The sequence below is a fragment of the Manis javanica genome, chromosome X, assembly GCF_040802235.1.
Source record: "Manis javanica isolate MJ-LG chromosome X, MJ_LKY, whole genome shotgun sequence".
Classification (NCBI taxonomy): Eukaryota; Metazoa; Chordata; class Mammalia; order Pholidota; family Manidae; genus Manis; species Manis javanica.
In genome coordinates, this window is record NC_133174.1 from 1,218,858 (window position 1) to 1,236,328 (window position 17,471).

Sequence of the window (17,471 nt, forward strand, 5' to 3'; positions counted from 1 at the left end):
AATTCAAAAGTACCCCAAGGCTCAGCATCATATAATGTGGCACTACAGTTGTTGGGTGAAGGTTCTGTGTCCCCTCCTCTTTGCAGAAAACCTCCTGTTTGTCATGCACACGTTGCACCTGGCAGTGCCTGGCTCTGAGCAAGCGTTCATGGCATGTTCACTGGGTGGAGGTGCAGCCTCCGCCCATGCCCCAGGCCCAGGAGGCAGAAACCCCGGAATTTATAAACGGGCTTCTCACCACCTCTAACCCAGCTCAGGTGAAAAGACACACGACCAGGTATTGTGTGCTTCCCTCACACCCATATCCCCACCCACATGTGTTCTCCCTCCTGTAAAGATACCTGAGAGCCAAGCACATGGAGTGACTCTTTCAAGGCACACAGTCTATTCGATGCAAAAGCAGGGATTTGAACTCGGGTCTGTGCCCTGTCCCGGGGCTGGGTCTCACCATCGCCGCCCTGTAGGAAGGCTCTTGGGAAGGACTCTGTCCCCCTGTGCTCAGGGCTGGCCCCTTTGATGTTGCTGCACCGCTCACGCCCGCAGAAAGCAGAGCTGCTGAGCCGGTGTGCCGGCTTTGCGAAGCCGAGGATGCCCATTGGCTCCCGGTGGCCACCTGTCTTCCCGTCCCTCCAGAGGGCTGGCCACTGCAGCCTCAGAGCAGGGAGCCTGGCACCAGGACGACCTTGAGCGTGCGCACACTTGTCCCACGGGTTCCTGGCTGTGGGGTTAGGCATCTGAGCGCCGGGCCCGTTTGGTTTTGGCGAGCAGATCATCTTTTGGTTCATTCTTTCCACTTGGAGACATCGCCTGCTTCCTTCCAAGCTGGGACACCAGACGTCAGCACGTCCGGGGTGGAGTGGCCGGACCTCACACAGCCTGCTGAGCCTCTTTCCTCCCGCAGCCGGCCATGGGTGGCAGCCGGGGACTCTCCTGTCTCCTGTTCCTGTGTCTTCTGACGCACATCCGAGGTGAGGGGCGCTCTGCTCTCCAGGGAGGGCTGTGTGGGTGTGGATCTGTCTGCTTGCTTTTAAAAACTCCTTTCCAAGGAGGTTTACCGAGGAAATGCCTCGCATGTGCAGGAATGGATGGCAAAGGACAGGGGCAAGGGTGGCTCTGAGTGTGGAAAGGACAGGTCCTGGGAACTGGAAAAAGAGGATGTGGGCAACAGCGTTTAGAGGCACACTGCGTTCTCTGGTTTGGGGCAGGGTGTGTCTCACCCACTTCAAAAATGGCCTGTTTCACTCGTGATCTAAGCATGGCAGGGCATGATGGGATTTGTAAACTCCTCGTTTCGGGGGGTGGGGGAGTGGAATGTGAGTCCAGCTTGGCGAGGTGGACATGGAGTTGCACATGGCTGTGTCCCGTGCGCCGGCTTCCCCGGGGTTGGGTTGGCGTGCAGGACGGCCTCCCTCCACATTTTTCAGCTTTTTCATAAATGTCATCCTTCCGTTGTTGTTGCAAATTGAAAACATCTGACTTGTTTACGCCCCAGACTAGAGCCCAGCTGGCAGTGTTCCCCAGAATCCAGGATGTGGGTTTGGTGGGGAGTCGGGGGACCCAAGTGGGGGGCCTCATTTGGGGGGACGATATGGAAACTGTGAAGCGTAGAACAGAAGCTGCAGTTGGGCAGGTGCCTTGGGCCATTTTGATATTCAGATTCCAGGGGTGGATGCCAGCCAGGATTTGAGAGTGAGAAGTATTGTCCGTGAGAAGTGAGGGCATTTCATTCAGCGGCGGTATTTCCTGTTTGCCCTGTTTCGGGGATGATAAAGGACCAGGACTTGGTATGCAGGAGCAGGTGTGGTGTGATGTTGGGAGACACCCCATGGCCCCACCCAGGACACCCGGGACCCTCCTATTAACGGTGCCACCTTCCATCCCATGTGGCATGCGGATCGTGTCAGGGTGTTCACTGGTCTCTGAGGATGGAGACATGGTCGTCCCTAAATGTCCACACAGAGGGAAAGCAGGAGGGCAGATGTCCTGTGTCCCACAGAGATGCTCGGCCACAAACCCGGCCCCAGGAAAGCCCTGCCGGGACTATGCTAGTTCCCAGGCACCCATAGCTTAGCCACGGTCCTCCTGCAGCTCAGATGCTCAGTGCGCCGTCCAAGAGATGCTCGGGGCAACCGGGGGTGGGATTCCTTCTGTTAGCCGTGCAGGTTATCAGGAATCTGTGGGGACCCTCCATGGGTTTTAACATGTTCTTCCCAAGAGACAAAAGCCAAGGGCCGTCCTGGCCCACGGCTGCCACGTAGTTTGAGTGCCGCCACATGGAGGTCTCTTCATGCCATTAGCTGATTCTCCCGCACCTCTGTGACGACGTGTCATGTTTTTTGCAATTGTTTAGGGAAGTTTTGGAAGTGCTGTGTGAAGACAGGCACTCAGGGGTCCTGGGCGCCCCCCAGGGTCATTCCATCAGCCTCAGGACTTGCCATACTAGAGGGTCAGCCCCTCAGGCCCCGGAGGGCATGTGAGTCTGCCTGTAATTTGGCTCCGTGTAGATTCCGGGTCAGCAGGTCTGGGTGCAGCTGGTATTTCTTACCAGGGGGCCGCACTTGGAGGTGTGTGGGGGGAGCCGGTTACACCGTCCAGGGAAGGGGACCCCCAGGTCCACGAGGTCCACAGCCCAGAGAATAACAGCGTTGGTGATGGGGGAGGGAATGGAGCCACAACAAGCCCTGGTGGCTTCATCCTAGACGAGGAGGAAAGGCAACCTTGAACCTGCCTGGCGACCTTATTTATGGAGCCCTGAGTATCCCACACCCGGGCCTGCCGGGCCACCGTCAGAACAGCCCTGTGAGTCACTCCAGAGGAAGGCAGTTGGTGTGGAGCTGTCACACTTGGGCACTCTGGCAGAAGGAAACCGCCTTCGGGTGGCACATGGGTGGGCGTGACATGCTGCCGCTTCCCAAGACCCCCCAAAGATGGTGAATTTGGTCCCATCAAAACCAGCCTTAAATGCCAGCATCTGACTTGCATCATCTGGGGTGGAAGCTGTTAAATGTTCCCCATGTGATTCTGGGGTGCAGTGGATGAAAAGCGGGGACAGCCCAGTGTGTCTCTTGGAAATCCAGTGGGGTCCCCAGCATAGGGTTCAATATAGGTGCGCCTGGGTGATGCTTAGAGACAGAGATCTTGCAGCCTGCCTTCGAATCATGCACAGAACTGGAGTTTCAGAGGCTTAAGCAGAAAGTTGAAAATGCGCCGGATGGTTAATTTTATATGTCACCGTGCCTGGGCTATGGCCCCAGCGGTGTGCTCAAACACCAGTCTAGGTGCCCCTGAGAAGGGGTTTTGTGGGTGGGATTACTATCCACCATCAGCTGAACAGAAGGGAAGCAGGTTGTCTGTGACCATGTGGGGCCCCCCTCCTAATTTGTTGGAGGCCTAAAAGCAAAGAGTGAGGTTTTCTGGAAAGAAGGAAGGTCGAGTGAAGATGGCAGGGTCATCTCCTGCCTCGCTGTCTAGTCGGTCCCACTGATTCCAGTCTGGCCAGTCCCACAATCTTGTGAGCCAATTCCTTAAGATAAATCTCACTAGATGGATGGATGGATGGATGGATGGATGGATGGATGGATGGATGGATGGATGGATAAATAAGGAGGTAGATGGGCAGATAGATACATAGATGATAGCTAGCTAGCTAGCTATAGATAGATGAATAGATAGGTAGGTCGACAGATAAATAGATGACAGGTAGGTGGACTGAAAGATAGATGACATTTACGTAGATAGAATTTAGATACACGATAGAGAGTCTCTCACGTAAGGCAGGATTTCTCTGTCTCACACTGGGACACTCGGGGCTGGGTCACTCTTGGGGTGGGGAGCTGTCTGGTGCACTGCAGGACAGTGAATGGCATATGTGGCCTCCACCCATTTAATAACAGCTGTCCCCCACTCCCAGTGTGATGACCAAAAGTGACTCCAGATATTGCCATCCCTCCCCAGGGCAAAGCCGCCCCCCCAACCCCAGCTGAAACTTGCTGGCTGCAGCATCTCTCCGTGGGGATGGTGCTTCTGGTGTGTGCATGCTGGGTACGCATCCCTGAATCGGGAACCACGAAGTGGCCTCCCACATGGGTCAGGGGTCCATGAAGCTCAACCCGAGGCTCCACCAGATGGCCGGGTGCTCAGTCGCTCATCGTTTCTCACAGGGGCCCTGACTTGGGCGTGATGTCACCCAGGGCACTTTGTAAACAGTAGGACTGCAGAAACCCCAACATGTTCCCCACAAATCGTGGGGAGATCCCAAGGGGTGGGGCCAGGAGGAGCCTATAAACCAGCTCCCTGGCAGGTGATGACTCTTTTGAACATCAAGGAGTGACACTCACAACGCTAAACAGCCTGGCAGGTGGATGCGGTGATACCGGGAGGGTCACACAACCCATTTGTGGCTCGACCTCCACGCCCACAGATCAAACAGTGGTTGCCAACACGCCCCGGGGAAGGATGCAATTTCAAGGGAGTCTCTGTTGATGGATGTGGGTCAGGCCAGCGTGGGTCAACTTGCTGCCGCCGGCGGGTGTCCCAGCCTCTGCAGGCCGCAGTTCTCCAAACCCGAACCCAACAGCCCATAGCAGCTGAACGCAGCCGGGGATGTGAAATGCCTACCCAGTGTCTGACACTCCGGCAGGTAACAGGAAATACCCAGAAACCTCAGAGGCTGCTGTTAAAATCTATAAAGAACATCTCTGTCCATTTTCCCTCTTTTTATAGGCTAAACATAAGGGGCAGCTGCCTTCCAACTCATGCAGAATTCTAGTTACGGCAGACACGGGAAGATGCACGGGGTGTGGAAAAGAAAGTTGGCGCCTGTGCATAACACCCATAGAGGAAAAAGGATAATTTGTACAGGAAAATGATGATTTATGTACAGGAGAAAATAGGTACACAGGGGAAAAAGGAAATATAAAAATATACATAGAAGATACAAAAGATAAGATATATGTAATTATAGATATACATAAGAAAACATTTATAATTATGTACATTCCTGTATATGTTTCCTTCCCCCCCTCCCCCAAACTGAACACAGCAAGCAGCCCCTGGGTATTTCTGTTCCCGGCTGTTCGTTTCCGAATCTGTCATCGTTTAGAACGTCTGAGCTGCTGCAAGTCTTCTGGGGTTTGATCACGAGCCCTTGTGAAATATACTGGGAATTTGGGGGCACAAAATTGTAAGCTGCTGTGTATGGGGAGTATAACCCTGTTTTATTTTCTATTTTATTGGGTAGGAATGATTTAGGGTTTGGGGCAGCACAACATCCCTCCACTTTGCAGGGCGCTGGTGTGAGGCGTCTCCAGCGCCTCACGCGATGCGTTTGGACCTTGGGAATGTGCTCAGTCCTGCAGCTGGTGCGGCTGCGTGTGCACAGCGTGGTTACACGGGGCACCGGGACCCACACCTCATTTCTTGTCTCCCCAACCTGCCCTTGCGTTTTCCCAGAGCTGTGACCCCAGACAAGTTATTGAGGCCGCAGTTCCTCTCCTGGATGCGGGGCGGGTGGCTGCCTCCACTGCAATCCACCAGGCTGTCGATGCAGCTCCGTCGTGGCTGAATGAGTTTCTCCTGTGGGTTTACGTCTGTCAGGGGCTGAACTGTGTCCTTGCAAATCCACAGGTTGCAGCCATTACTCCCAAGACCTCACAATGGGGGTATATTTGGAGATGGGGCCTTTAAAGAAAGAATTTAGATAAATGAGGTCATAGGGTGGCCCTGCTCACTTATGACTGGTGTCCTTGGAAGAGGACATGAGGACACAGACACGCACAGAGGGATGACCCGTGAGGACGCAGGGAGACGACAATGTCCACACGCCCAGGAGGGAGGCTTAGGAGGACCAGCCCTGCCCACACCTGGACCTCAGGGCCCAGCCTCCAGGACTGCGGGGCATAATATCTGTTTTTAAGCTGCCCCCTGGGTCATTTGCCATGGTGGCTGCAGGAAAGCAAAGCCAAGTGCTTGTCCTGCAAAGTGGAGTCGGCGGGCGTGCAGCCTCAGTATCCCCCAGCTGCTGGTGAGAGGCGCCACGTCTCAGGCCTGTGCAGACCTACCGGAGCTGAGCCTGGGTGCCACCCTTGTGCCGAGGGATCCGTGGGCAGCTGTCTGTTTGCAGAGGCTGGTTCAGGACGCGCCAGCCAAGATGCCTCCTGTGCAGGGACCGTCCGCCGAGTTTTCCTTAAGCCTCCGTTTCGCGGCTCCTCTCTCGCCTTGTATGATGTAGGGTCATTCCTTCCTCTTGTGACCACAGCCATCTGTGACCCTGTGACTCTGCGCGGTGCACAGGACTTTGATCTGCAAAGCGCTGAGAAGGCCGCAGGAAGACGGGGCGAAGCCCAGTTGCTATCATCTGCTGGGAGCGGGGAGGGTCAGTGGGCCTGAGGTGCCGACCAAGCACTACTACCGGGCCTCCGGCTCAGCTCCGGGGAGGTCCTGCAGCCCCTGGGGCCAGTGTCAGTCCCTGAGTCCCTGGGGTGTGGAGGGTGGGAACCCAGCTCTCTTTAAGGCTGTTCGCTCTGCCGGAGACCAAGCCTCGGAGCACATAGACACTGGAATGGACTCAGTCACACCCTCTTCCAGGGGAGGACGTGGAGCCCCACCAGAGGCACACCGACCGCCGGGAGCAATGCACCGCTGGCCGCACCCCTCCCCTCCGGCTTCTCGCCTCCATTCTAAACCTACACTGAAAACCTAGGCACAGTATTGCGTTTCTCTGCTCTGGGGGTCACGTGGTCCAAGGAAAGAGCCGCTATCATATACTTTCTGGGCATATTTAAAAAAAACTGATGGAGCCGGCGTCAAAGAGGGGCCTGGGCCGTGTGCCTAAAGGAAGCCCAGATTTGTCCCCTTGTGTCCCTGCTCCAGCTGTGGGTGATCCCGGACCTGCCCTCTGGGGGATCCCTAGAGGACACTGAGGGTCGCAGAGACTGAAGGCTTGTGGAGTCTGCACACCCCAAGAGGACTGGTTAAACAAGGGGGGGACGGTGATCATGGAACTGGTGCCGGGCCTTTGGACAGGCCGCGTGTTTTCCTTTGGGTTCAGGGACTGCCTGGACCTCCTTCTCTCCTTAGCTGGAAGGAAGTCATTTGGAGGCCGGTGGCAGCTGGCGTGTGCACGTTTCTCCCACCCCTGTACCCACGGCAGGCAAGCGCTCTTCACTGCGAGGCGCTGGCCCGGCTCTGTGTCACGATTATTCCAACGGCAGCCAAGCAGTTGTGTTGCCAACAGCCCTTTATCACCAGGACTCGAGGGTCAGCATGGAAGCTGAGAAATTCAGGCTGTGGAAACTCTGATGGGAAGTGTGTCAGAACCTCCCAGGGGTGCAGTCGGAACTGGGGAGGGGCTGGTGCTCTGGGTCTGGTCCGTGGAGACGACAGAATTCCTCCTCCACATGCTACTGAGGGCGGTTTTCTCTTAAAGCCCCAGGAACAGCTTTTCTTGGGGGTGGGGGGCAGACAGGAGGGTCATGTTTAGTGCTAGACCCTCCCCCACCACCAGCATGGGCCTGTCCGCAGATGTCTGCGGAGGAGCAGCCTCCTGCTTGCAGGGCACGTGGGGCTGCCGGGTCCTTGGGCATTCCCGGATCCCAGAATATGCGGCTTTGATTAAAAGTTGCCGAGCTTGCTAAGAAGATGCTCATCAGGAACAGAGGTTAGGCCCAAACCCTGCCACGCACACTGCGTGGACAATAAGGCGAGTGAAATCAAGTGTCCTGCATTTCTGGGACTGGCATCATGTGCTGGAGTAACCTCCCCACCGGGGCCACAAAGTGAAGTGCACGGGGACCCCTGCAATGGGTGGGGACCCCCGTCATGACGTGGCTCCAGCCCCTCAGGACAGCAGAGGGTGTCCAGGGCTTCCTGCCTGGGCTCCGGGACTGGACGGTGTCCGGGCGGCCGCCCGATGCTGGCTGGAGGCCACCGTGTTTATGCAACAAGGCCGGGTGGGACCACACCCGCCCACACGTGTGAGTCATGCTCACATACTCTGCCTGAGTCATGCATGCACACTGTCCCCCCTCCAGTGCCACACCTATAGCTGTTGCTGGGCAACTGTGTCCAGGGAGGCCTCTCCCTGCTCTCCAGGGGGAACCCCAACTCAGATGGGGAGGGCTCTTGAGTCTAATCGGGAGGGAATTCTCAACCAGGTCAAACAAGTGCCAGCAAGGAAAGGATTCATTAACACCAGAGTGGATGCAAATGTCAGCTGCCGCTCAGAGGAAAAGGAGGGGGAAACCACTGAATTCCTGTTACGCATGGAGCCATCTCCTGCCAAAGCCAGGGTCACCCGGTGTCCGGTGTCCACTTGATCTGCACGGTGTGGGGACGAGGCCCTCACCACCCCAGGATGTGGGGCACCCTCAGAGCCCCCGGATGGCGTGCGATTCTGTGCTGAGAACTTCTACTTCCCTACTGGTCTGAAATAAACCAGGGAGAGAGAAAAAGATTGCGTTAAGATTAAAAAGCTGAAAAGGGGTCGTGTCAAAGACATTGACCACCACAGGCGGACGTCGCAGAGTTCTTGGCCTTATGGAGGACAAGCTTGCAGAGAGACAAGGGCAATCGGCTTATGCAACAGGAACTTTATTTCTTTAAGACAGTACTCACTTGAGCGAGAGTGTGGGTGACCTCAGAGACGAGGTACATTTAAGGCTTTATTTAGGGTCTGGGGGTTTTACAGGGCCTTTTGTCGGGGTCTGCATAAGGCATGATGTGTATAGCTGATCCACAATTCCTTTGAATTTGTCGCAAGAACAGGGTTATTTAGGTGACTGTGTTGATTCCGATCTCAGCATTCTTTATCCACATAGGTTCACTTACGGTTTGGAGGTCTGCCTCCTGTCCTGGTTATAAAGTGACACTTCACTCATGAAAGAGCTGGCGGAAGAGGGATAGCAGCATATGGATTAAGTTGAAGAATAAACTGGGCCTTTTTTGCAAAGTAGGTAGATTTTACAAGGACATGACCCTTGTCCCATATCCTTGTTCTATCTCCCCAGCACAGCTGCAGGCAGGACCCGCCCTCCTTCCTGCCACCCCGGGAGCATCAGAGACCTCACCCAGTGGAGGGGAGGCTGCACAGAAGGAGACGTGGAGCCCTGGGCCGTTTCAGAGCCGCAGGGGAAGGAAGGCCCTGTGGCTTCCTGCTACAAGCCAAGCGCTGCCAGGGTCCCATATCCCAACAAATTGAAATTCCCAAAGGCGGCCCGGGGCCGTTTCAGGGGACACCCGGGTGCCTCCCAGCCGTGCACGTTTCAGAGAAGCCAGGAGGGGAGATAACACGGGCCTCCCCAGAGCCATGGGAGTGGCCGGCATGCAGCCTGCAGGAGATTATTAGCTGACTCTCTACGGGAACTGGCGGAAAACCGGACACTTGTGCAGCGGGGGAGAATGTTTGCAAACTCTCAGGGCTGTTGGAATGCCAGCTCTGCCCAGCAGAGCCGCCCCTGCAGGTGTCTGCCCCTTTGACCTGCATGGACAGCCAGCTGCACATCCATCCGCTGGGTGCTCTGAAAGGGAGGTGGTTGACTGCCTCCTTGCCTCCAGCCCCTGGCGGGTGACCGAGAACCCTGGAGGGAGCAGAGAGGGGCCAGCTGTTCCCGAGAGAGGGGCTGGCAGAGGCTGGAGCACAGCAGACCCTGGCAGCAGAGAGGGTGTCTGAAGGGACGCGGTGCATCCCAGAGCTGGAAACGGCTTGTTGGGGGTTGATCTGTGATTGTCTGGGACCGCGTGCCACTGCTGGGTGCACCCTCGCCTCGGTTTTCCCTGCCCTCTGATGCCTGAGGCTTGTCCTGGAGCTCAGACAGAATGCTGGTTCCTCGTCAAGGAGCCCAGAGCGTGCCCTCGGGGTACCCCAGCCGGGCCACTCCGGAGGCTTTGCGGACCCCAGGCTGGATCCAGAACCTTCCTCGAGGGCAGGCCCAAGAAGGGTACACAGGGAAAGAGACCGGGCATCTGGAAGTCACCTTGTTCCCCCAGGGCCACCTCCTAATGGGTGTGGGGGCCAGGCTGAGGCCACCGCAGGGTCTGGGTGTGAATTCCGACTGTGCCCAGAAAGGTCCGAAACACGGCCTCCGCTGATGGACACACCAACGTCCTGGCGTGAAGCGAAATCCTGCCCCCCTTGCAAATTTAGGATTCCTTTCTGAGACATGCTACCGTGTGGATGAACCTCAAAGCATGATTCTGCATGAAAGACGCAGACCCACGAAGATGTTGGTTATGGGATCCGCTCACGGGAAACGCCCGGAAGAGGCCGATCTGCAGACACACGTGGATTCGTGGCTGTCAGGGGCTGCGAGGGGTGGGGAGGCCTGCTCGTGGGGACGGGGTGGCCTCTGGGGGCCGGAATGTTCTGGAACCAGACAGCGGGGGTGGTTGTGCAACAAGGTGAATGTGCCAAATGCCCCTGAATTGTCCCTCCATAGGGGTGAACCCACGATCTGCAGCTTATGCGTCCCTAACGATGTGACAAAAGTTTGTCTGCAAAATGTGAGGTTCGCAAGAGCAAACGTTGGCCGATGTCCACCTGATGTTAGAGGCAGTGAGGAGGGAAATGTGTGTGGAGGAACCACTTTCTCAAGGGCCGGACAGCAGGCGTGCAACCCTGCCACCCTCCGCTCCTGCAAAGGAATTTTTGTGGTTTTTTTTTTTTCTTTTGGAGATAACATTCATATGCGTAAGCATCCCCAGGCCAGCCGTTTTAAAGTCAAGACTTCACTGAATTCAAACTGGGGGTGGAAACCCTCCCCCTGAGGGATTCCAGAGCTGGTTCATCACCCTCAAAAGGAGCCCCATTCCCGTCAGCAGCCCCCCACGGTACCCCGCACGCCACTTTTTATCCCCTAAAGCTGTGAGCCTCCAAGCGGCTTCCCTCCACGTCCCAGACCTCCTGCTGCTGTTTTTAGCGAGGCGGAACCCCGCACGTAAACAGAATGTCTGAGCCCTTGAGCACAGATGGGGGGGAGGCAGTGTGGAGTGTCAGTGACAGCCTTGGGTGTGGGGGGGCTGGGCTCAGTTCCAGGTCTGGTGTGTCTCAGTGATCGAGGACCACACCCCAGAATTCCAGTCTATGGTCCCACTTTTCCTCTGAGCAATCTTGAAGCTAAAAACGGGCTCCCGTCATTTCCTGGTGCATAAACCAGCTCCTTCTAAACCGCTCACAGGCCACCTCCTCCAGGCAGAGCTCCAGGTGTTAGCCCAGAAGTGGAATTGGCCCCACTGCCCTGTGGACAGTCTGCGGAGGCATGACTGCTGGGACTCCTTGTCCCTCCCCAGCATGCAACGGGGTTGTGCATAGACATTCGCAGAATGCGTGAATGCTCAGGCTTTCTGAAACATGGACGTGCTCTGCTCGGGTGCTTGAGCCTCCTGCGATCCCATTAGGACCCGTAAGACAATGATGCGGTCACCTCCCGTAAGATGTGTGCTGGTGAGGGACACAGGCCTGCCCGGAAAGATAAGACGTTGGTTTGATAAGCACACAGGCGGTGTGAGCGTCCAGGGGGCTTGGGACCTCTGTTCAGCAAGCTGAGGATAGACCTCTGGCTGAGCCAGGGGCCCTGACCTGTCATCCTGTGTGACCTGTGCCCTTGCCTCCCCACAGGTCAAGGTGATTTCGATTTGGCTGATGCCCTCGATGACCTGGGTAAGTGGTGCCCTGTCTCAGCAGCTCTGCTTCTGTGGCCCGTGTGTTTGTTTGGGGGCTGTGTGGGGCCACATTCCCAATTCCCTGCAGGATCCTGGAGATTTGCAGCCACAGCCTCTTTCCCAAGGACGCCTCGGGACAGGGGCTCAGTTGCACTTCTCGGTAGGTCTGTGGCGTCCGTGTCTGTGGGGTGGGCATGCTGCTGCTCTCTTTGTGGTTCGTAAACCACAGCTTTTCCCACAGTGTCCCCTGTCATGACTGCGATCAGCCTAGTCCAGCCCGACGGGCTCCTGGGCCACCTCCACTCTTGAGGCACCTAGCTTTCCCCTTAAGGGGCATTTATGATTTGAAAGACCCCCCACGCCTCTGTTTTCACCACCTTCAAGTCCAGCTAGAGCTTCCTGCCAGACAGGAAGCTGCACACACAGATTCTGGACCCTAGAGGAAGGGCTGCATTAGGGCCCACATCTGGCTGGGAGGCATGGGTGGGTGGGAGAGGGCAAGGGTTTGGCACACAGGCTCTGTGGAAAGAAAGATAAATGCTGGTCTGCTCAGACTGAGATCATAGGGTCTGGCCATCGGGAGCAGCTCCCAGTCACTCAGCCCAGATAACCCACCATGACTGCTGGAGGAAGTGAGAAGACATGTGACAATCAATCCCCAATTTTAAAACGGGCATCAAGGACACAATGATAGAAAGCCACCCCCCTCCCGATTTTCCCTGTCCGTGGAGGCTTTTGGTAATTATTGCTACAGTGGAGCAGACAGGAGGTTATTGTCTATGCTGTAGAGAAATGTAATCGCACACACCCACATGGAGACACGCTTCATCCTGCCTGGGGTGGATGCCATGGGGTCAGAGTGGCAGGGGGCGCATGGTTGCAGCTGCGCTGGAGGGCATGGGGGGCTGTATCCTCTGAGAAGCAGCCTGAGCTGTTGGCACCAGGGGCCGGAATTGATGGACAAGGACTGTGCCCACGCAGAACACCTGCAACAGTGAGGCTGGGCTCAGATGCAGAATCATCTAAGAGGCTTTGACATCGTTGACCTATGAACCTCCTATGTGGGCATGGAAAGCAGGGATTCAAACACATACATGTACAGTAGCATAATTCACAGCAGCCGAAAGGTGGAAACAGCCCAGGCATCCATGGATGGATGGATGAATAAGCACAATGGGGTCCGGCCAAGCAGTGGAATATTATACAACTGTGAAAAGGACTGGGATCCTGACATATGCCACAACGTGGATGAACCTTGAGGACATTATGGCACCTGCTGAGGGGACTTCCAAATGCCTGGGTTCCTCTGTAGTGACTGACCATGGTGCCTGTGCCCTTGGGGCCACACTTTTATCAGCCTCTGTTTCTCTGAGAATCTCCCCCCTGTGGGTCCACCTTCCCATCCAGACCCCACACACAGGCGTACTGTGTCAGGTGTTATGCAGACTTGGTGATCCCGCGTCTGTGCAGGCTGACCTCATGGCATCACAATTGCCTGGGGTTGTGGATGACCCTGTGTATGCACTTCCTGGCACCAACAGGTGCTCCGTGAATGTTTGTTGAATGAATAAACACAAGCATGAGGACAGTGAGAGAAGCATCGTTTTGGAAACAGGAAGCCTCTCTACATATGTTTCTTTCTTCTCTTACCTGCTTGTCAGACATGTGGCCAACTTGCTGGGTCCCGTGCACCAGCTGTGTGCTCTCCTGTCCCGGATGCTTGCAGCTAAGAGGATGTTGCCGCAGCTGTCTGAACTCCCTTACTTCCTGAAAGCCTTCACTCAAATTTACTTCCAAATGGGCTGAGCTGACCACCTTTATAGAGCCATCTCCACCCTCAAACCCCTGCACAGAGCCAGGGAAGACTGGTGGGCATGGGATTTAAGGGAGTGTGCATTCTCTTGGTTCTGAACACAACAAGGAATTTATGTTCATATCACTTCATCATTAGTGCCTTGAGGTTGTCATTTTTTAAATCAGGTATTAATGAATCTCTGAGCTGTTGATAAATCCTTGATACTTATGGAATTTCTCTTCTCTCTTTGTACACAGAGCCCACCAAGAAGCCCAACTCAGGTGAGTGATGGGATGGAGCCGATGCCTTTGGGCTGGTGTTTTTGAAGGGATGAGTGGAGATGTTTACAGGGTGGTGGATCATGTAAAGGATGTGGGTGATAAAGGAAATCCCAGTCACCGGGGAAATGAAAATCAAAATCATAGTGAGATATCACTTATTCCCACTGGGCTAGCTAGCGTCAAACTAGAGGGGAAAAAAAAAACAGGGTTGGCAAAGGTGGGCAGAAACTGGAACCCTCATGCATTATTACTGGTGGGATTGGCAGCTGATGTGGAAAGCAGCCTGGAAACTCCTCTAAAAGCTAAAAATAGAATTCCCATATGATCCAGCAAAGACATTCCTAGATGTATATTAAAAAGAATTGAAAACAAGACTCCAGCAAAAACATATGCATAGATGTTCATAGCAGCATTATTCACAACCACCGAAAGGTGGAAGTGACCCACGTGTCCAACAACAGATGAACAGATAAACAAAATGTGGACCTTCCACACAATGGAATATTACTCAGCCATGAAAAAGGAAGACCCTATGGACACGTGCTCCAATGTAGGTGAACCCAGAGGATGTGAGGCTGAGTAAAATCAGCCAGACACCAAAATATGCAATCATAAATGGACGTATGATTCCATTTATGTGAAATGTTCAAAATAGGCATTTCCTGTCCCTGTGTAAGCCTGCCTGCGTGGAGTGAGTGTAGTCCCCTCGTGGGCCTGGCCAAGGGTACTTCAAAACAACAAACTGGCATTAACAAAAAGATGGAATTAAATTCCAAAGTTAAGTACTAGGAGCCAGTTACAGGGAAATTGGGAAGGGGGAGAATTGAGTCCCAGTAATCCAGTATTGCTGGATTTTGACTTTTTTTTGACTCACATTTTCTTGTTAAACATAAAATTTGAGTGTATATTCCTACATGAGTTGAGGAGAGAAAAATGAAGAGAAGGTAAATTTGATAAGGTAAATAGAGGTCTGGAAAGAATTAAAAAAAAGGACCATCAAATTTGTCATTGTTAGATCCTTTTTTCATGTCCCTCTGCCATTTCTATATTTTAAGGAATTTAATTATGAATTCAGTAACCAGTACTTTAATACCACCACATGTCTACCTATGAATCCCTTCCGATAACCATCACCCTGTCAAAGATCAACAGTCTACTGAACTTTGCCTGAATTGTTTCCCTTGCTGTGTTTAATTTTGCCTCATCTTCGATGTGCCTACCTAAATACTAAAAGTTTATTTCCTTTTTACCATTTTCATGAATCCCCCCTTCCCTACCTTCCCACACCCCACCTTTGAAAGTCACCAATCTGTTCTCTGTATCTGTGGGCTTGGTTTTTTATTTTATTTTTCAGATTCCATTTATAAATGCATCATATGGTATTTGTCTTTCTCTGTCTGACTTAAACGCCCTCAGAGTCCATCCTTGTTGTCACAAACGTCAGGATGTCTTCTTTTTCATGGCTGCATAATATTCCATTGTATATGTATATAAACCACCTTTTTTTTTTTCATCCATTCATCCATTGATTTTGGCAGAATAGAGGGATATGTTTTACAACTTCAGGGTAGTAAGAATTTTCTTAGGTAAGATTCAAAAAGCACAGAGCTGTAAAAAAAATCCATCAATTGGCCAATGCTAAAATATGAAACAATAATTATAATAATCTCTTAAGCACAGACTCTCCAAAGTGGGAATGTAAGTTGCTGGCTAGCAGAGGCTCTTTGCTGCTCATCAAACCAGAGAAGGTTTAATATACAAAATACATTGGTAGCTCCTTCCAAAAAAAGACAGATAGCCAAAAAAGAGAAGGCAGCTCAGAGGATAAGACGCCAACACCCTACACAGGTAAGAAAAAGTGCCCAAGGTCACACATATTCAGTCACAGACCAACGGAAATCACACCCAATGGGTTAAAGTTCTGGCAACTCCCCTTTATGGAAAGTCAAGCTGTTGCACATTGCGGCTAAGATGGTAACCCAGAAACCTGATTTGGAGAGCTGTTTAAATATAAGCATTGCTCTTCCCCGGAAACTCCACTACTGGGAACACACAGCCGAAGCTCAAGGACTTGCATGTGAAGACACATGCAGGGAAGGGTTGGTTATGGCATTGTTTGTAAAAGGGAAAAAAGAAAAATAGAATCCCTCAGAGTCCATCCATCAGGTCATGGGGGGAAACAGGCATCAGAGTGACTCATTTGAAGGGTGCATCTCAAAAATGGAGTATGCAGGGTTAATAATACCACACTGCGTACCTCCAAGTTGCTAGGAGAGCAGATCTTAAAAAAGTGTCGTAACTATATGTGGTGGCACACGTCAGCTAGAGTTACTGTGGTAATCATTTGCAATATATACCAATAATGCATCCTGACGTCTCACACCTGGAGCTAATATAATTCTATGTCAATCCTACCTCAATTTTAAAAATTACATATATGCATATATATATATAAAATAAACAGCTTTAAAAGAGAGAGAGAGAGAAACAGCCAGAATAAGCGCATGTTTACTAAGAACATTGACACCACTTATGCACCAAAGAAATGATATGTATGTAGTAAAGTGTTAAAAGTCAATTAGCACAGGTGCCCTCTGGAAAAGAGGTGGACTGAGAGGTTTACACCGAGCCAGATATTCCTATTTTGAAAAGGAAGAAAAAAAAAGTTACAAATAGAGTAAAATACAATTTCTTTTCTGGGGAACAAAAATGAGTTTTTTTTGTGTGTGTATGGTGTTTTCCTTTAAGTTCTCGGTTTTGAAGGTTCACTGCAAGGGGCTGAGTGGTGGGCGTCTGTAAGCCCGTGGGCAGCAGATGTGAATAAGATGTGGACGCTGCAGTGGCGAGGGTGTTTCACAGGCTGCTTGTAAGGGAGGGCTGCTTTTCTCTGCTAAAAGCGCGATGTCGTTTTCCCCACAGATATCTACCCGAGGCCGAAACCGCCTTATCGTCCACAGCCTGGAGATCCCAGCAGCGGTGGAAGTAAGGCTTCCCAGCGTGCAGACTCATCTGCAGCCTGGTTTCAGTGAAACTGGCTTTGGAGTCATTGGGAGGGTTCACGTGGCTGTTTCAAAAATAAGTAAAAGGAAACTTGAGTTCAGGAAAGGGTGAATCGACAGTAATTACCTTAATGTCCAGCTCCCCTGACACCTGGAAAATATTTCATCTTCTGTGGGCATTGTGTGCCAGTGTGATCGATTTTTAACTTGGCTAGAGGACAGGTTGTTTTTATAGCCTATTTGTGGCTTTCCAAACAGGTTTGCCTTCAAGAAATCCCCTCCGGACTATGCATTATATATCATTTATTGTCAGTGTCCCCACTGGAAAGCAGGTGGGGGGTGGGACATTGGCCAATAAAGGCAAAATATCCTTATGTATCCAACACCGGTCAAACCCTAAAATCTGCTCTGGAGACACGGAGGGCTTCTGGAACCTTCTTCTGGAGCTGAGAAGTCTGAAACTCACCTCCTTGCAGGAAGAGGCTGCTGCAACTAAGGATGAGATCGAGGCTGTTACCTAATCAAAAAGCCACACCCAACACTAAATATATTTACGGGATGGTTAGCTGACCTCTTTTCCTGCATTATTAGCATCCCCAGTTCCGTGAATTGTTCCTCATACTTAGTCCTTTGAGTATTTTCTGAAAGCTGATGTTGCATGGACCACTTCCCTTCTACACAGTACTGGGAGAAAGTTCTTTCTTGCTCCAGTCTATTCGGGAAACACTGGGGTGGCCATAT

General features: G+C 52.6%; 1 protein-coding gene across 2 annotated transcripts in view; it reads left to right on the forward strand.

Annotated features, from left to right (window-relative positions):
- Positions 1-688: 688 nt before the first annotated feature.
- The window catches only part of XG (Xg glycoprotein (Xg blood group)), a 31,534-nt gene continuing 14,751 nt past the window's right edge, over positions 689-17,471 (forward strand). For both annotated transcript variants that reach the window (XM_073227714.1, XM_017669200.3), the window contains exons 1-4: positions 689-968; positions 11,612-11,653; positions 13,708-13,731; positions 16,651-16,713. In XM_073227714.1, the coding sequence (XP_073083815.1) occupies positions 908-968; positions 11,612-11,653; positions 13,708-13,731; positions 16,651-16,713 (190 nt within the window). In that variant the 5' untranslated portion in view covers positions 689-907. The remainder of the gene's footprint in view (positions 969-11,611; positions 11,654-13,707; positions 13,732-16,650; positions 16,714-17,471) is intronic.